The following is a 20,804-nucleotide window of genomic DNA, read 5'->3' on the forward strand; positions in this document are numbered from 1 at the left end:
CACCAGCCTCCATGTTTCTGTTTTACAGAAACACTAACTGAGAAACATATATTCAACTTTTTTCCTACACCTACCTTTTTGTTTTTCAGTAATATGACAAATGGCCAAAAGTTTATTGGGACATAGGACTGAAGAAAGAGATAAATATCTAAGTCATTATTTTAACAGTTTCCAGCTGTTAAAATAACGTTGTCGTCTTTCATCACAACTGTTGTCTTTCATCACAACTTTCAAGAATCCCACAAAATTCATTTAGCTTCATTATTCCTTAACTGTTTTACAGTAAAAGAGCAGTCTGCACCATGTTTATGGAAATATCCAGGCAGAACAGCTCTGTCCTCTGCAACTAAGTACATTATGTCCTTCCAGAGACTGCTTCTACTGTTTATACCTAATCATGGGTTGTGGCTCACTGGCCCAAAGACCAGCATCCTAGGACTCCTAAACGACTGTCATTTCTCTAATGTATACACAGATCTTCCTTGACTTACACTGGGGTTACTGCCCGATAAGCCCATCATAAGTTGAAAGTATTGTAAGTCAAAACTGCATTTAATACACCTAACCCACTGAACATTATAGCTTAGGCTAGCCTACCTTAAATATGCTCAGAACACTCACATTAGCCTACACTTGGGTAAAAATCATCTAACAAAAGCTTATTTTACAATAAAGTGCTAAATATCTCATGTAATTGATTGAATACTGTACTGGAAGTGAAAACAGAAAGGTTGTATGGGCACAGAACGGCTCTTTACCCTACTGACCCTGTGGCTGACTGGGAGCTGCAGCGTGCTGCCCAGTGTTACAAGAGTAAGGTACCCAGGAAAAGATCAAAATTTGAAATACGGTTCCTACTGAATGCGTATCACTTTCATAACATCTTAAAACTGAACCACCTTAAGTCGGGGACTGTCTGTAGTTGGGGCTTCAGCAGCGCTCTGGAGTTTTGTAGCTAATCTTAGTTTTCCAGGAAAATTAGTAAAGTCATAATTGGGAAGAGGGGTGATAAGTAAACAATCTTCATAGAGCTCCTTGCTCCTTCTCTTAAACAACTCAAGTCAGGAGTTGTTTATAGTCATTTTAAAATACAAAGGAAAACAGTGATTGGGCAGCCTTGTCTAACATAAACCCATCCTTGCACCCTAGGCAACCTACTTCTAGAACACAACGTGTGGACTGTGCCCTACACTATGCCTATCATGATTAATTTGAAGTAAAACAAACAAGTTACCTTAATTTAAAAGTTCATTATTTACCTGACTAGATTTTAAATTACTGATGCCACCCTCCCATTCTCAGGAGCGGAGACTGACATCCTTTCTAATGTCATCAGGGAAACAAGGCATGTGTAGAAAAGGCCTATGTCTGGATTAGGACAAATCAAGTTTGAATCTCTGAGTTTAGTCACTTCTCAGCAGTTTAAAATTGGCCAAATCTCAACTTCTGCTTCAGTAAAATATGTATAAAACGCCACTTGTCTCAAAAGATAGAGTGGAGGATGAAAGGGGATAGGTAATGTGAAGCGCCCCAATACCTAAGTAGTGCCAATATTTACAGTGCCTTGAAGCAACACTTTCTGGAAGCCTCCTTCGTAAGTGCCAAACACATTTTAGGTACTTTTTCATGTCTTAAGTCTTCGGAAATCCTTTAAGCATTTTCCCCATTTCTCTGTTTTAAAGAGGTTAAATAACTACACAGGTCACAGAAGTGATGAGTACTAATTCAAGCCCAGGTTTTTCTGACTCCAAACAGAGTACGCTCTGTCTACTGTGTGCCTTCCATGGCTACTTGTGAAAACACATGCTTCTCTCAGTGGTTTCAACTGGAAAAGTTAGAATTGAGCAGTTTGTAAACATCATAAATTCCAAAGTGAACAATGATTTTTAGATTTTAATCAAGCCTACCATCATAGTTAAGGTTTACTATCTAAAGGACCACAACCATTTCAATAGTTGTCCTTATACTGAAACCATTATTTACAAAATCCACGTCATCAAAGGTAAACCATGGTATGGCTTGTAATATGATACTTAGCTTTAACCAACGGCCAAGGCTACTGTTGAAACCATTCCAAGAGGCCTTGGTGGCACTTGATTCATTCAGGGATTTAGTGCTTGCTATATAAATAGCACTACTTACAGTAAATCCTTGTAAAAGTCCAAGACAAGCCTACCATGTAATAAATTTCACATTTCATTTGTACTCAAGATTAAAGCCCTAAGTAGTACACAATCTACAATTCTTATGTCATATAAAAATAATTTCATTAATATTGTATAAATTGTACCACCTCACAAACTAGTCAACTGACCAAATTTGTAAACCATTAATAAAAACTTCTGGCAGAAAACTTAAGGTTTAATTCTTCAATACTCCACAAGACAGATATAGGACTACTTCTTATAACCCCATATTAAATCATAAATATATTCCAAAAATTAAATTCCAATAGAGGTTATGTCCTAAGCTTACAAAGCAGATAATTTATAATTGTGGTTTTAAGGCTCTTTTTGAAGAACACTTTTAAGCCTTTCCCTCCAAAACTGTGACTATGCCTATGCATATACAGACACCTATGCATTCTACTTAAGGTACTCCATTAAAGTCCATCTATAGCTCCCCTCAATTTATAGGAAATTCACCAACCCCAGATAACAACTCCTTATTTAGGAAGTTATGTACAGTATTTACAGTTTTAAGAGATTTTTCTCCTAGTTTTTAAACAGTATGGTCCTTGAGGAATTTACATTTATCAGCTCAAAATTTTTATTTACTCACAACTTTACATTAAAATAACACTTCTAAATCTTTTAAATTCCTGCAACACTAAAAAACAACAACAAAAACTGGTGTCCTCTGTCCACTATTATTAAGAGTGCTCACAAGATGTGTGGCCCTGAACTAGCGGTGGCAAAGAAGAGAATTCCATGATACTGTCAAGGCTGGTGACCTTGAGAAGTTTACAGTCTCGTTGTACAGTCTGTTCTATTAAAAAAAAAAACCCTCCTTCCACAATTTACCAACCATTTTGCACAAATAGGTGTGGCCTCTAAACTGAAACCTTTAAATGGATAGGAAAAGGAAGACTGTAGAAAAAAGAACCGGAAAACAGATTCAGAGAAATTAAAGGAAAAACATGACCAAAGGATCAAATTTTCCAGCAACACATACCTAAGAATATGTTTGATTTACCACATATACCTAGTTTTTAAAAACCTATAGCCAATTCCACAAGAATTGTGGAACTGGGAATTAAAAAAAAAAAAGATTTAGACATAATTACTAACTCAATAGAATTGATAAAATGACACAACTTATACAATGATTTTACCGAAAAAAATGGTACTGCGAACTATTCAGACAGCAAAAAATTTAAGCAGATGGGGAAGAAAAAAATATATGGCAGTTATGCCATACACTCCCACTGTCACACCCATGGCAGACATCACTAATTAATCATGCAATCCTTTCCCCCTACTGAGCTTAATTTCTTCCAAAATAACCTTCCAGTAGAAATCAGGGTGGGCATTATAACTGAACCTATTTGTTGTCCTTGATAGCTATTTTTTAAATACTGTTCAATTAAGCGAAGAACCAAAAATTTATGTATTTAATGTTCAATGAATTTATAACAGACTTCATTTAGAGTTTTTCCCAAAACAAAATACTCTTTAAAAGTTTAAATTTTCTCTGTTGAAGAGAATAAAACATTATGGTCAATATAACCTTAATTAGGAAAAATACTCTTATTCAAAAAAGTACATGTGTTCTAGAAAACTGTAATAAACTATATTTTTCAGCAGCCTTCATTTTTGACCCAGTTTGAATGAAATAACCAGAAATAATTATTTTTTCTGAGTATCAGTAAAGTTAAAAGCAGACATACCTACATCATTCAGGGATTAAAACATAGAAAGTTTTTTAAAAAAGGATAACATATACCTGTAAAATGAATAAGCGAAAGAAGCACTAACTTTGTTCTTGCAGTTTAAAAGAAATACCGGTCACTATTAAAACTCTAAAGAGAATGTGACCATTTTAAGATTTGTCACTTCCTTCCAGAAAGGATTTAAGGTAGAACACTGACTCCAGAAATGAGATGATAAAAAGGGAAATAAAAACAGATTCCTGGAACTACAGGATCATACTATGATGGGTGATGTTTAGCATAAAGTAAACTAACAGAAGTCAAAACCTGGATTCACTCTTAAGTTTTAAGAGAGCACTGCGGGATAAGCGATAAAGTATTACTTCCTAAATCCTTAAGTCTAGCAAAGACTTCATAATATTCTATGAAGAAACCAGAAGGCTCCAGCTTCCTAGCACTAATAGGATTCAAGTAGTACATAAACATAGGCAAGGCTGACAGATGACAACACAATGTCAGCAATATAAACACGATAAAAGGGGGCATTTCCCCACCCCAACTCCAACCTCAATTGATACTAATACTAAAAATAATAAATTGCTTTGAGAACGAGAGTACTTCTTTAGTAGTTTTTTCAGCAGAAGCTGGTAAGTACACATGACCTCAAATTATACGTATCTTTTCCACATCGTAGAGCTCCCTGTGTATAACCATTCAGACCTTTTCCCATTGTTTCCTGTTATTTTAAAGATTCGTTTGAAAAAGTGTTTGCACTACTTTTACTTCTCAAGTCCAAAAGCATAATAAACATTCCTGCCCAGGGCCTTTTTTTCTCCCTAAAACAAGAGTGAAACATGAGCTCTCTTTAAAGACTTGCTATTTTCCTAGAATGTGTATAAAACCTTTCAAAGTCCATTTGCATCCAATTGTCAGTAGGGGCTTTTTCATTTGGACAGGCCACTCATCTGGAGGAAAATGATTTGCAGATTTGCCTAAGTTGCCAAATCACATATGGAGACAAAAAACTGACCGTTTTTGCTCCATAAGACAAACCATTTTGAATAAATGAACATGACGCCAGGAAAGTACGGTTAATAATCTGGGTAATTATTGCTGGAAACAACTTAAGGGACAAAGAGAAATGCTCATTTAGCTTATACTTATGGGACAGCTTTCTGCTAAATGGCTTTAATCTTATTACCTGTACTTAGTAGCAAACAGAGCACTTTATAGAATCTATGTGATAAGTGGGAGGCAGAAATCTAAAGACTTATCAAAGTTCCTTCAGAGAGCGAACTAAGGAAAGCCACGGTTTTCCCCACTATTTAAAGGAATAAAGGGGGAGATAGGTCAGGAGCCATTCCTTTTCCCTTGTCTAGCTAGAAACACAAGCGCCCCAAATGCGCACAACCTAGACCGAGGCTCCAGCCTCCGGCAGTGAGGAGGAACCAAAAGCAATGAGTGGAGCCCAGACTACGTTCTTACCTCCTGGATGCGCTTCCTGGCCCGCTGAAGCACTTCTTCGTAGCCCTTCTGCCGCAGCTCGCTAAGGCTTTCGTAATACTCCTCTGGGTCATCGGTCTCGGTGAAGAGTACCTGGGAGAGGATCTTCCAGCCACAGGTGTCCAGGCCGTGACCCAGGTAAACCTGTAGCTGGTAACACAGCGTGTCTATCTCCTGCTCGGTCATCTCCGGGGCGCCCCCGAACAGCACCGTCCACATGCCCGAGGGCTCCTCGGGGAACACAGGCAGGCACGGCTCCAGCTGCGAGTTCACAGAGCACAGCTGCTGGTGCACCGCGCGCAGATCCTGGAAGGAGAAGAGCCCGGCCCAGCTGCACTCCTCGGCCGGGGACTCCAGCTCGGCGGCGGGCTGCGGCTGCTCAGCGTCCGAGAGCGCCAGCGCCGCCGGGTCCGCCTCGTCTTCTCTCACCATTTCCAGCACCTCGATCTCCTCGGTGACCGTCCCGCAGGCGCTCACTACCCGCACCGACGACACCGGCGCCTCCTTGGGCTCCGGCGGGGCTGCCGCAGCGGCAGCCCCCGCCACATCCCTGCCTCCAGATGTCCTCCGGACCGGGCTGGAGTTGGCCTGCACTAGGCTCCGGAGAGGACTCTCCGCCCCTTTGCCGGCCGAACTCCGCAGCAGTGGGTCCCCCCGAAGGCTGCACGCGCTCCGCGGAGAGCCTCCCTCCGCCCAGGCGGGGCGCCTCCGGGACCCGGGGCTCCTGCCCAGAGTCGCGGAGGCAGTGGCCTCGGGGCGACCCTTGCCCGCCGGGCTGCCCGGCCCCCGGGTCCCGTCGGACGCGGGTGCGCCAGGCTCAGCGCCCCCTCGCGCGCCCGCCTGCTCCCGGGTGCCGCTCCTCTGCCTCTGGGCCGTCCGGTTGTGGCAGGTTATGGCAAACTTGCCCTCAATCTCGTTCCAGGCTACGATGAAGACGAACTTGTGCTTCTCGCGCTCGTCGAACACATGGGGCCGCACGGCCACCCAGTCCGACTCGAGCGTCTCCTCGAGTGCGAACGACATGGTGGCTCCGGCGCCAGGCCGCGGGGAAGGCGCCGCCGGCCCTGCCCGCCCGAGGACTCACCGGCTGACTGCACCGCGCCCCCAGCTCACCCTCGCCGGGAGCCTTCAGCCATCTTTGCGCGCCGGCCGGCTCTCCCCGCTCGCTCGCCAGTCTCTTCGCACTCGCACCCACCGCGCTCCTTTGTGGTGCGGCTCGCGGGAAAGACAATACGCGTCGCAGGAGCAGGTAGTTCACATGGTCACGTGCGGCCGGATCTGTTTACAAGCCCTGCGCTGCGGCAGCGCCTGGCGCCCGCCCGGGCCGCCCCCCGAGCGAGGCCGCGGTGCTGCGTCTGCGGCGCTCCGGAGGTGAGGCGCGGGTTGCCTAGCGCCGCGCAGGCGGATAGGTGGTCGGGACCGGGGGCTTGTGAGCCTCCGCCGCTCGCCCGGGCCGATCTCCCCGCCCCTCCTCTTCTTCCCGACCCACTGGAGCCGGCGTGACGGAGGGACGCGTCTCCTAAACTCTGCGCCTCAGTATCGCCACAATGTTGCCATTCGGCTGCTGACGTCGCGGCTCCACGAGGGACGTAAACACGGGCACGTGCCGCACGCTGGTGACGCGGCGGCGGAGGCGCGCACACCCCGCTCGCGCGCGTCGGCCCCGCCTCTCTGCGTCTCCCGCCCCCGCCCGCTCGCGGCCGCGCGCCTGAGTCTTCTCTTCCTTCGACTCAGCCTCCTACTCCGGCGCTCTGGAGCTGGTGATCCGCATGCAGGGAGAGAGGCAGGTGTACCCTGCGGGACAGGTGGCCTCCGAACCCAGGAAAAGAGGAACTAATGTGGAGGAGCTGAGAATTTTTGAACTCCAGTCATTCAAAGGGACTCTCAGGTGTAAATTTTCCTCCATTCACCCAGAGGGGTAACTCCTATATTCAGAAAGTAGTCCGTAACGTTATGTGAACTATGTGCTAAACTTTATTGGGATCCCCTAGACTATTGGGTTCTCTCCTAGCACCCTTGCGATACAGTTTAAGATATGAAAGGAAGGTGTCTGAAGACAACCCAGTAGAACTCCAAAACAAAATAAAATTAAATGAAAATTCAGTCATGTCCCAATAGTATGAATGTCTACATCTCAGTTCATCAGTGTTTTATTGCTTCAGGATTCATCATTGTGTGCTGTTCTGTGAACCTCGTTGTGAGATCACTGACTTGAGCCTTTTGAAATAGTATTCAATTATAAGTTACCAGAATGCACATACCAAAAAAAAAAAAATCATGTAGATCTGAAGAATTCTGTTCATACTGAACTATGATGAAACACATTCTTAAAATTGCCTAGTGGATCTTATAATCTAGTTTATATTATTGGCGTTCTTTTTTTCCTGCTAGTGTCCAATTCATATTGCAGGTATTCTGCATTCACAGTAAAGTACAATGGGAATTGTTACTTTTATCCATATTTCTAAAATATATGCAAGACCATTTGGATTAACCTGGCATTGTTAGCCATACTTACTTCAGTATTGTCCTGACATCTGAATAAACAGCCAAAAGCTTTATTTCTGTCACTCAGCTGGACATTTTAGACCTGTAGATCTGCTCTGACCAAAAAAAAAAAAAAAAAAAATGGGGGCACTTTGGGCAGGGCAGGATGAGCAAAAAGGGAAAAGGACTGGTTTTTAAACCTTTTTACAGTTCTTTATGTGAACTATAAATTTTCAAAGCTTGTAACTGAACTTGTGGCAACTCTCAAATGCAAATCAGAAATAACACCTTTTGAAAGGCAGGAAGAAAGAGAGAAAAGCCATTGCAAATCTTTATCACCAGCTAAGCAAACCATAGCACATTATAGAAAAATTTCCTCTTTTCTGTGGAAAAGTTACTACTAACAGTTTTTCTGTTAAAAAGTGATGAGATAATTATAGCTCTCTTCTTATAATACATTATAGATAAGTATAAATGCTAAGAATGAATGCCAAAAGAATATGTTTATGGGGAGTATTTTTATTTACATGTATATTAAAATTGCAATATTTATCCACAACATTATGTCTTATCACAATAGTGCTAGAGAAAAATTGTTTGTGGTCACACAGGTGTTAAGTATTTTCGCCCAGTACTCTGGCAACTGTGTTTTGTCAAGAAAGTTGTTTCAGTGTTTCTGGTCTCCTCTATTCTCCTCTATCTTAGTAACTGTTATCCTAGAAATAATAAAAAAAAAAAAAACTGAAATTCCCATGGCAGGTGACTGTAGTACTTTACAATTCTTTATTTAGGGCTATATCTGATTGTCAAGCAAGATCTCTGAGTGTATAAATACTCCCTGGGAATAAGTAAAGCTACAGAAATCTACATTTTGACCTTGTTCCATAACCCCAGGAGCCTGGGTTGTGATTCTCCCACTGGGACTTGCTAAAAACTTCACACCATATCTTTTACTACTACTGCCATCTCGAATGCCATAGGGTGTGCTGGGATTTTTGTTCTAAGCGGCAGGGTTGCTTGTTCTGCAGTGAGGACCTACTGCAGAGCCATGCTCTCCTTAGAGCCATACTCAAAGCTGGCATCTTCCACATTGCCTGATATATGAGCTGGAGCAGTTTTCCTAGGTGTGGAATGTGTTGCATCCAAAGCCCAAGGAAGCTTAACAGTCATTGTGCTTCCTTCATTCTGGTATGGCTGCATCATGCACCAATCTGTCCTTTACTTTGAAGGGAATGTCCTGACATACACCTGACCATAGGATGTGCAGAAACTTTACAGAGTTGACAGGTGCCTGAATTTTTGTAGAGTTTGTCTCCCTCCCTCTGGAGTGCATATGTCTCCAGCATGCCAGCACCCTCTTACTCATCCTGCCAGATCAACATGATGTCATCAGTGTAATGTATCAATATGATATTCTGTGATATGTCCAGGTGGTCCAGATGTCTTCAGGCTAAATTATGGCAGATGGCGGGAGAGTTAACATGGCCCTGGAGCAAAGTGTTTCTGATCTTCTTTCCTGATTGGGATAGAAAAGTACACATTCGCCAAATCAATGGCTGCATATTGAGCACCAGAGACCATATTATCTGCTGTAGCAAAGAAACCACATCTGGCTGGGCAGCTGTGATCAGGACTATTTCTTGGTTGAGCAAGTCTTTAGAATCCATCTGGATTCTGCAAGGACCAGACCAGCATATTAAACAGAGCTATTCTAGGGACAACCATGCCTACATCTTTAAGAGTGGCATTAATCTCTGCTATCCCTCTCCAGGGATTCACTCTCTTGGTGGGAGGTAGGCAGTTTCAGATGCTTCCACTTGAACTTCCCTGCTATGATAGCTCTCATCAACAGACTCAATGTATGGGTTACTCCAACTGCCACATATGTCAATCCCAATATATATTTGGGGACCAGGGAAATGAGTACCAGGTGACTTCACAGACCTGGTGGACCCAGACTTTGGTCAAGACTCCACTTATTACCTGGTCCACAGAGCCCACGATTAAGTCTCTGGTTGTCAACTTAGACCCTGTCCTCAGTAGTCCTTGAAATGTCTGAGAATTTCCCTTTCCCCAGTGAACAGTCACTCAAGTACACAGCCTAGATCCCTTTGGGGAAGCACTGGGGAAATCATTATGTATTGCAGAGTTCTTTGCACTGGAACTCAGTCATCTCTTCAGTCAATGGTACCAGGTCTGAAAACTGAAAACTGGGCAAGAGACTACTTTGAGTACTTCCCTCAACCTCCGGCTCGTCCATTCTGGCTCTATTTTGACTATGTATATTAAGCAGTGTCTATTGGCTGCTCGGCTATTTTGCCCCTCGGGATGCTGTGGTTTATTAACCACCCCATAACTGTGGACATTGTGACCCTCTGACTTCTGACGGTGAAATGCTATCAACGGCCTCTATTGCTCCAGGGCCTTCTCATCCCCATTGCTATCAATGAGCCAAATTCTGTGACCACTTCTCCTGCCTTTAACCCTGGCCTACAAAGGAGAGCCACAATGAACTTCATGGGGATGCTGGGGCCCCTCTCACCAACACATTTCTATCAAACACCCTTGGTGAATGGCATATTCTTCGGACCTTCCTGGAAAACATATTTGTTCTGGCCTCATGTAACATACCCATTCCAGCATTCCCACTTCCCTGAGTCTTTTATTCCCTTCCTCTTTTGTATACCATGGCAATTCAAGCATTTCAGTTCAGGCTCTGGGAGGCTCATTGCTGTTTCCAGGTTTCTAGGAGTCACCCTCATGGCAAGTTTTCAACATCCACTAGGGTCTTAGCTTGGACGTTAAATTCTCTTGTCCTGAGAGAGTGACCTTCAAGTCTATAAACAATGTTAGTTACCCACAGCTTTTGCGTTATCAGTCTTAGGATGACAGCCCAATCTCATAACAACCCTCCACTTCCATTATCCTTATATATTATCGTTACCCTTACATTTCAAACGCCTAAATCTTCGCACCAGCCACTGGTACATGTCCACTGGTATGTTGTCCCAACTCACCTCCAGTGAAAATTTTAGAAAGAGGACTCTCACCTTTTGCCAGAGTTTCTCAGTGGCAAAAAGAAAGAAAAGCAACTGAGGGGAGCTGAGAAGGTGAACAAAATTTACATCTGATACAAATCTGCTTTCAATGTTTGACAGTACCTAAGAGTAGCATGTTTCATTAAGGACTTCAATATTTCTTTCAAGCTTAAGAAAACTTTCTTCGGTATTATTACAAAAGCAACCCATGTTCATTGTAGACAAATTTAAAACTGCAGGTAAACCAAAACAAGAAACTTTAAATACTACCTAGAGATACCACTTTTAAAACCTTGGCATGCATATTTTTTTCTATACTTATTTACAAAAGCAAGATCCCACTACAAATACTACTTTGTAAACTATCTTTTTCATGTAATAATGTCTCCTGAAATTTTTAATAAGTAAACATCTTTGATACTGTTTTTAAAAGAATTCCATTGTGCAAGAAGCTCCTCACTCAGTCCTGAACAGATTTTTCCTCCAATTGCAGCCTGAAGTCTCATATTCATCTTCCTGCCCCTATGGAGTTGCACCACCAAATGTGTCAGAGGAGAGAGACACCCTTATTCTGCAATTGTTTAATATACTCTACAATGTCTAATAGCCTTTAAGACATCCATCCATTTATCTGTAATTTCAAAAATCTGGACATAAGATGAGCATATACTTATGCTTAGTATTTAATGGTAATTTAAATGTAAGTACAATAAAAAGTGAAAACCAGAAAAAGAAAAGAATTCCATTGTGTATATTTACATAATAATGTATGTTATCAATCCCTTCAGAACCAGATTTAAGTTGTCATCACTCACACCCTTGAGCTAAATCCTAATCCTATATCTTTATATCCTAAATCTTTGAGCACCTACTGAATTGTTTCTCTTTTGTTCTCAATGTCCCATCTAGGGAATCCTTTGAAACCCATACCCTTAACCACAGTATTAAGATCCTCCAATAAGCAGATAGAATGATGGGATTAGATGTGTAAGAGAATTTGGAGGGAAACACCTCTAAGGGAAAAATGGGGAGGGAGCCAGAGCAAAGGGGAGAACTGGTGGCGGTGAAGGAATGGGGAAGAAAGGAAGTTTCAATAGAAAGCATCTTGGAGTGCAGTGCAGTTTAGAGTGTTTTCTGTAAGTCAATGGGGAATCCTCAAGCCAAAGTTACCTGTCAGAGGAGTTTCGTGTCTCACAGCAACAGGCCTGCCATACTCCCCATCTCCTCAGTCAGTGGCTGGGAGCAGCCTGGAGGAAATGTGGTGGATTCATAATGCAGCAACCCGGGCTGCCAGGATTACGCTTGGAGATCTGAGATGAACGTTCTCATGGCTGCCACAAACACCATCTGTGCTTTACAAAAACTTGGTACTATTCATTCATTGATTCATGACACATCGAGTGCACGGTGCTCACATTCTAGTAATTGGTTTCAGTTTGAGTGGATCATCACAAATTAATTTTTAGAAATTAGAAACAGAAATAGACTTCCAGGCTCTCTTGAGGAAGATCTTCAAGGTATGGCTTCATTATCTTGTTTGAAATGATTTTTCAAGATCTAAGGTAAATTCAAAGCTAAATACTAAATGGGGTTTGAGTTCTTCCTCGTTGCGTAGACCCAGTACTGTATTCATATCACTTGATGCAGATAACCTGGGTGAGTTTTACATAATAAATTAAAGTCTAGAACCTGAAACAATAACTGCTATTTCCAAAAAATGTTTGAGAGCGAGAACAACATACCTATCCCAAATACATACTTACTTTCCTCTCCTTATATTCCTTCTTTTATATATATATGGTTTGTATTAGTTTTCTATGGCTGCTTCAACAAATTACCACCAACTTAATGACTTAAAACAACTCAAGTTTATTATCTTAAGGTTCTAGAGGTCAGAAGTCTGCAGTGAGTCTCACTGGGCTAAAGTCAAGTTGTCTGTGGGGCTGCATTTCTTCTAGAGGCTGCAGGGCAGAATCCATTTCCTAGCCCTTTCCAGCTTCTAGGGCCTGCCCACATTCACAGGTGTCTAGCCTCTCCCTCCATCTTGTAAGCCAGCAATTGTGGGCCAAATTCTTCCCACAGCATATGACATTTCTTCTCAGAGACAGATCCTGCTTCTCTTGTCACATCTCCTTTGATTCTTGACTTCTACCTCCCTCTTTCATTTTTAAGGACCTTTGTGATTATATCAGACCACAAGGATAATCCAGGATAATTTTTATGTCTGCTGATTAGCAACCTTAATTCCATCTGCAGCCTTAATTCCCCTTGGCCAGGTAAACTCACATAGTCACAGTTTTGAAGATGATCATGTGGATATCTTTGGGGGGCGGGGCATTATTCTGCCCACCATATGTCTTATAGCTAAGGCCTCTGAAACAATATCTGTTGGAAACAGTTCCGGTGTTTATTAATCTTTTGGATGTTCATGGGAATGAAACTAAAGATTTATCATTCTTAGGATATTTTTCCTAGCTTTCGGTAGCTATACATTATCATATTAAGGAAGTTGTCTTCTATTGCTATGATCTCCTTATATATTACTCTGTAATAAACCACCCCCAAACTTAACGATTTAAAACAATTTATTACTGTCGCTCATGTTACTGCAGGTTGACTGGTCTTAGGTGGATGGTTCTCTCTTGAGGCTTGAGCAGGCTGGGTGTCCAATATGGCTGCTTCCCTCACATGTCTGGGCTTCTGTTCTCCTCCATGGGGACTCTCTCCCACAGAGTAGCTTGTGGCGTGCATTGAGGTAATCGTATTTTTCTTCTTTAATCTGTTAACGTTGGCAGTGTTTAACATGCAGGTTGTTTACTAGGACACGCCCTTGGGATCAAGACCTGCGGAAGGAAAGAGGAGGAAGCAGGAGTAAGGAGAAGAAGGAAGTCTCAAGCTGTGGTGGGGACCTGATGCCCCTGAGTCCATGGAGATCATTGTAGCTGAGGTGCTCCCACAGTGGGCCAGGTGTTTATGCGTTCGCCCAGTTGTTGGATGTGGGTTGTCCCTGGAAGGGTATATAACTCTGGATGAAGCTGAAGTGATTCCCTAAAGGTGAAGACTGAATGAAGACTGTTACACTGGCAACTCTCTCAGCAGGTGAGGCAACGAGCCATTCCTTGGAAGAGGATCTGGGCTGTGCCCCTCCATGTCTCTTCCACAAGGTTCCTAGTAGTATTTATAAGAGTAAAAAACCAGAAAACAAAACAAAAAAACCCTGGAAACAACCTAAATCTTCATCATACAATAATCAATAAAGATATGTAGAATAGCTACATGATGAAAAAACATACAGCAATGACAATAAATAACTAACACCACATCTGTCAAGAACTAGAGTCACCTTCTGTCAGCATGGTTAAAGCTCAGAGACATGATGTTACATGAAAAAAGCATGTGCAGAAAAAAGCATGCCTGTCATTTCTATAAAATTTAAAACATTCAAAACCCAACTATATTTTGTTTATGGATCATGAATATATAGGAAAAGTAATAAAATATTCATCAGGATCATAACCACTAAATTCGTCATAGTGTCTAGGAAGGGAGGGTGGGAACTAGCATCAGGGAAAGGGGCTCAGAGGCTACAATTGTATCTGGAAGTTTGGTTTCTTTAAAAAAGATCTGAACTAACATGGCATTATAGCACAATGCTATTATATGACGAAATGTTGTCCTGAGTACATGAAAGTTTATTATATTTATTTTTTCTGTGTTAAAACAACTTCATTATAAAATTAATAATTTTAAAAACTACCATGTAGTCATTAAAGAAAAATTAATTACCCTTACACACATTAACATAGATATATTGCAAAAGCAATGCTAAATGAAGAAAAGAATTTGCAGCTGGGTATATACATGATGATGCCATTTCAATTTTTTTTAATTTAAAAATTTTTTTTGTTTTTCTCTTTTTCTTTTTTTAGTTGTTTTTTTCTTTTTCATACATTTTTGCCGTTTCAATTTATTTTTTATTTCTTTAAATATTTTTTTTGATACGTACCATTTTTAAAGTCTTTATTGAATTTGTTACAATATTGCTTCTGTTTTATGTTTTGGTTTTTTGGCCATGAGGCATGTGGGATCTCAGTTCCCCGACCAGGGATGGAACCTGTACCCCCTGCATTGGAAGGCAAAGTTTTAACCACTGGACCACCAGGGAGGTCCCCCATTTCAATTTTTAAATAAGCAAAATGACATTCTATATTATTTATAGATCTATACTCATGTGGTTAAAGTATTTTAAAATGCAAGGGCAGGACACACACCAATAATATCCAAATAGTTTTACCTTTGAGAAGACGAGGAGATGAATAGGACTGGGGAAGGATACAAAGAAGATTTCCAGATATTCACATTGGCTCAATCTCAGTGTTGACTACATGGCTATTTATTGTATGACTCTCTGTGCTTCTTGGTATACTCGAGATAGTTCATATTTTTAAAAAAGTTAAACATTCCATTTTGATTGGTCTTTCCCTCTGGTTATAATGAAAATAACCACATCAGTATATGCCATCACTTGTTTGGCATTGAAAAGGAAAGGAAAAGAGTGTCTTCTATAAATCTCCAATCGCCATTTTTTTCTGGTATATCCTTTGCTACACCCATTTTTTCAAAACACTGACTTAGTGTCCCTGAGTAAAAACGAGTGCCCCAGTACTTATGTGTCCAGTTATTTTGGGGGTGTTAAAACTCCATTGCTGCAGTGGGACAAAATCATTGGTGTACTCAGACACTGGAAGTTAAGAGAAGAAACAACGTAGGCAAGTCTTAGGCTATGCCTCTCCCTCATTAAAAAATTCAGATTTTAAACAATTTTATGGAGAAAGGATATTAAGTTATAACTATTTGCACCCTCCATGTTATTTTCTGATCCCTACAAAGGGATTTTGGTGTTGTCTTTTTATTTAACATCAGTTAACATTTCTGTGTATCACTTGGCCCACACACTAGTCAGTGTTCCATAGTTTCCATCTTGATAATGCACTGCGGTTTACTTAGCCTTACCACTATTGTTGAAGTTTTGAGATTTTTCCAACTTTCCAGTATTATAAATAGCATTTCTATGACCATCTTTGTGCAAGCTACTTCTTTTCTTTCTGGTCATTTCCTTGAGGTATAATCCTAAAGTGGAATTAGGCCAAAAGGTATGAATAGTTTTGTGATTCTAAGTTCATATTCCAGTATTATATCAATTTTAGATCTAAAAATGTTGGGTTTACACATTTGAACATACTTTAAAAAATTTAGTAGGTACAGAATGATTGTTAAAAGGTGCTTAATGAAAAGTTCTCTCAGCTGCTTTTTTAATCTTTTTTTTGTGTGTGCATGTGTGTGTCTAATTATTAAAAGTAATACTCTCACTGTGGAAAAATAAAATCAAGTAAGTGAAAGTACCCTCTAAACCCACACTCTTAAAAGATTCCATGTTCTGATTTGACTTAACACTATTTCACATGATTCTATATGCATGCATTGTTTGGTTCTTGAGACTTCAGACAACATTTGGAAGTTCTTTAGAAACCCATCCAATCAAGACATCCTGTGTGCTTGAGCCTTTTCTCTTTGCAATTCTTTCAATTATTCCCTTTCTCTTCAAATCTACAGCTCTACTCTCTTCACCAGCTATTTTTCCTGAAACTTCCAACATAATCCAATCTCCCAAAAATCTTTATTTGCCATGTTGGATCTTTCAACTACAAGTTTATTTTTATTCTTCACAATCTGTTCCAAACCTCAGCACCATCTCAGAACAATATCCTTGACCCCACCCCGAATTATTGAAATCAGGATCTTAAAGCATGTGGGACCCAGGAATCTTCACTTTCAAAAGTTCCCCAGGTGGAGCTTCCCTGGTGCCGCAGTGGTTAAGAATCTGCCTGCTAATGCAGGGGACACGGGCTTGAGCCCTGGTCCGGGAAGATCCCACAGAGATGCGACAGAGCAACTAAACCTGTGCGCCACAACTACTGAGCCTGCGCTCTAGAGCCCACGAGCCACAACTGCTGAAGCCTGCGTGCCTAGAGCCCGTGCTCGGCAACGAGAAGCCACCACAATGAGAAGCCCGCGCGCTGCAATGAAGAGTAGCCCCCGCTCGCCCCAACTAGAGAAAGCCCACGCACAGCAACGAAGACCCAATGCAGCCAAAGAAAAAGAAAAAAGAAAAAAAAAAGTTCCCCAGGTGATTTTAAAATACAGGCAGGGCGAAAACCACTGTGTTGCTCTAATTTCTGGAATGATTTCTCCATACCTGCATGTTTTTACTTTTTCACTAATTGTTTTCTCCTTAATTCCCTATAAACTGGACTCTGAGTCTTCTACTTTACTGAAACCATTAACTTTAAAAAAAAAAAATTGAATGCAATACCATTCAGTCCTGAGAGTAGGTGATAAGTCCAGAAGTTGCCTTTTCTGCCCCGGTATACTTTTCGTGTTAGTTTACTTTTCGTATTTGTTTATTTCGAAGTTTCATGTTTGTTAATGTATGTTATCTACTGCTGCACTGCAAACTACCCCAAAACCTAGTGGCTTAAAACAATAAAACCATTCCTTTGCTCCGATTCTGCAGTGTGGGCAGGCCTGGGTGGAGACTGCTGGTATCTGCTCCAAGTGGTGTTGGCTGGGAAGGTGTAACTGGGGCTTGAGGATCTATGATGCTTGACTCTCATGTCTGGTGCCTCAGCTGCCTCATTTTTTCTCCAATGGGGAGGTTGAAATTTTTTACATAGTGACTTGGGGCCCTCAAGAGAGCAAAAGCTGAGGTTGTCAGATTTCTTAAGGCCCAGGCCTTTGGCCAGCAGGGTGCACTTTTGCCAGATTCTATTCGTGAGAGCCAGTCACAGGCCAGCCAGATTCAAGGAGAGAGGGAATAGATTCCACTCTGGATGGCGAGGAACGGCATGTGTGAACAGGGATGGGAGGTTTCAAACAGGGGGAAGTGTGCATGTGGTAGACAAAGAATATCAGTTGGAATCACTGAGGGATTGAATGAAAGAACAAACGAGCAAGTGAATGAATAGAGTGACAAAAAACGTAGGACAGAAAATATTTTCAAATATACAGACAGTACATAGACAACAAAATACCCTTTTATATAAATGGAATGTATTTAATGGTAGAGACTGACTGCATTCAATTTTGCACCAAAAGGGAAGCTGAGGGAAGCAGTAGATATATTCTACATCAAGACAGGTTGTGTCAGGTCAGGCCAGATGGTGTGAGGTGAGAGATGCTTCAGCTAGACCAGGAGGAAGTCTCCACGCAGGTGCCTAAGGCAGGCAGGACAGAGGTCAGATCCAGAGAGATCAGTTCTGGGTGCGGAGTGAGAGCAGGAGTGAGAAGTAAGAGAGGTTCTGCAGCAAGTCCAGATCAGCAATGTCAGACTCCACGACCAGAAACTCAGGACAGGAAAATGGGAGACAAAAAAGGGACCAGGCCAACAGGAGACAAGATACCAGGCATTAGCATCAGGTGTCACTGTCGACACTGGGCTCACTGCTTAGCTGCCTGATCGGTGGGTCCTAGGGTCTAGGTTCACAGGGGTGACCCGGCACTGGGTTGGTCAGGATCTGTTCTTTATTTTCTTACTGGATCATCTGTTCTATCTAAATCTGTAGAAAGAAGCAGCTTGTAGATGATATTCGTCACTTTTGCCAGAATTACCCAAAATGTAGTGTGGTAGCCAGCCTCCAAGACAGCTCCCATCGATCCTCGCTTCCTGGTATTCACACCCCAGCCTAGTCCCCTCTGACATTCTCTGAGGACTGGTCTGTGGGGCCCATAGAATATGGCAAAAGTAATGATATGTCTCTTCCAAAATGAAGTTATTAAAGACTGAGGGTTCCATCCTGGGCTGTCTCTATCTCTGGTCACCCACTGTGAGGGAAGTATGTGGTCAGGTTGTGAGCAGCCCCATGGAGAGGCCCACATGGCAGGGAAATGAAGGCTCTGGCCAACAACCACGTTAGTGAACTTGAAAGTCAGATTCTCCAACCTCGTTGAGCCTTGAGATGACTGTAGCCTCTGCTAACGGTTTAACGACACCCTCATGAGAGACCCCGAGGCAATGACGTGCAGCTAGGTCCCTCCAGAATTTCTGACCCTCAGAAACCGTGTGAGATAATAAACGTGTGTAGTTTCAAGTTGCTAAATTTGGGTAATCTCTTATGCAGCAGCAGATACCTAATACATGTGGTCTGTATCAGAATTTTCTGGAGAGTTTATTGAACATGCAACTCTCAGGTCACATCTGAATGAAGAAAAACTATCTTTGGTAGGGGCCAGCCATCTCTATTTTTAACAAGCTTCTGAGGTAGTTCTATGTACTCTTAAACTTGAGAAACATTACCTTATGCATTTAATCCCTTAGTGTTACTTCTTCCAAATGAATTTACATTTTAATCCTAATTTCTAAGAAGACCTTACGCAATGAGTATTACCCAAGGCTTAAACACTAAACCCAGAGATTCTTGATATTTTTGAGTTCAAGACACTATTTCAAATATTACAAGTTTTCGTGATATGTTTGAAACCATTAAAAGACTAAATGAATGCTAAGCAAGCCAGCGATGATTACAATCAATCACTGCTGCAGTATAGCCTTGTCCATAAAAGTGTCCGTACTAAATATGCTTTCCCCTGGTTACCCTTCAGCCTTGAGGATGAATTTATTGCTCTGTATGTGCTCACTCATAAGCTCAAGAGGCCAAGTTTTTCCACATTCCAGCAGGAGTATGTCAAGCTTTGTGCTAAATATGTATTAGGCCTCACCCTTATTTTTGCACTCTCTTCTATGCCCTATCATATATCCAACTGAGCACAATGTCTCACTGGTAAAAGATTCAAACTGGGTGAGTACCATGTTGATGATGGTACCAATAGAGATGGTTGTTATATTAGTTAGGGTTCTGATATGAAAAACGTTGCATATTCAAATTGGGATCATTCAAGAAGAGTTTAGGAAGGGAGGATGAACAAAGGTGTAAGACAGGTGTAGGGAAACACAAGACGTAGACACTAGTAGCAGAGCCATCCCTAATGGCAAGAGGTGGGATCGGTTCCTAGAACTGGAGACGGAGAGAGGGCTGTGTGAAGAGGACCACTTGACAGGAGATGAGATCTTTGGTGGAAGGAGGCACCCAGCCTCTAGTGACCCCCACATGGGGGGAGCAGGAGATTAATACCCAGGCCATGCTTTCTTCCCTTCCTTTATCTCTTGCCAGTGCTCTGCATTGGTCAAACCCAACAGGAAGCCAGAGGGTAGGAGAGTTCATGGTGGCAGTTCATAGAGGTCAGCCTCCTAGAGAAGGGGGGCCAGTGGTCTGGGGTTACAGGAAGGGGAGGGATAGAGAAGATGTCTACATCACAGTCATCCATCCGTCTTTGCATAAAGCCATCCCGAGAAGTTTTTAGACCTAAAATTACTTCAGGCTCAATGAGACATAACTTATTTCATAATGTGAAATTTGATGAATACTTGTTTGTTTCTAAAACTTCATGACCACAAACACGGCAGTCATATCCTCTTTAAGTCTTCATATTTCTCAGCTGATTCTTAACATTTTTATTCTATCTTAATATGTGAAACTACCTTCTTGGTGATTTTAACTAGAAGTTGTAGAGGAAAATGGGCTGTCAGAAGTTGTATCTGTGATTAGGTGGCAAAGTTAGGGGAAGATGAAAGTGTCCTGACATACAGTAGAATGTTGGAGAAGGTTCAGAGGTAGAAGGGGACACCTGGCCTGCGGTGAGCGGAAGGAAAGAATGGACCAGGAGGAGAGAGAAAGTTAAATACAGTAGTTCGAGGCACACTTCTGAATGTTTTTCAACATAAGAAACAAATGGTTAGATTAACTCCACCAACTCTTCCTAGTTGATAGGCATGGTCTGTAAATGGTCCT

General features: G+C 41.9%; 1 protein-coding gene across 1 annotated transcript in view; it reads right to left on the bottom strand.

The window, feature by feature from the left end:
- Positions 1-6,528, bottom strand: part of JMY (junction mediating and regulatory protein, p53 cofactor) — a 73,671-nt gene extending 67,143 nt beyond the window's left edge. The window contains exon 1 of the mRNA XM_032627739.1: positions 5,357-6,528. Coding sequence (XP_032483630.1) covers positions 5,357-6,397 — 1,041 coding nt within the window. The 5' untranslated portion in view covers positions 6,398-6,528. The remainder of the gene's footprint in view (positions 1-5,356) is intronic.
- Positions 6,529-20,804: the final 14,276 nt, after the last annotated feature.

The sequence above is a fragment of the Phocoena sinus genome, chromosome 3 (assembly GCF_008692025.1).
Source record: "Phocoena sinus isolate mPhoSin1 chromosome 3, mPhoSin1.pri, whole genome shotgun sequence".
Taxonomy (NCBI): Eukaryota; Metazoa; Chordata; class Mammalia; order Artiodactyla; family Phocoenidae; genus Phocoena; species Phocoena sinus.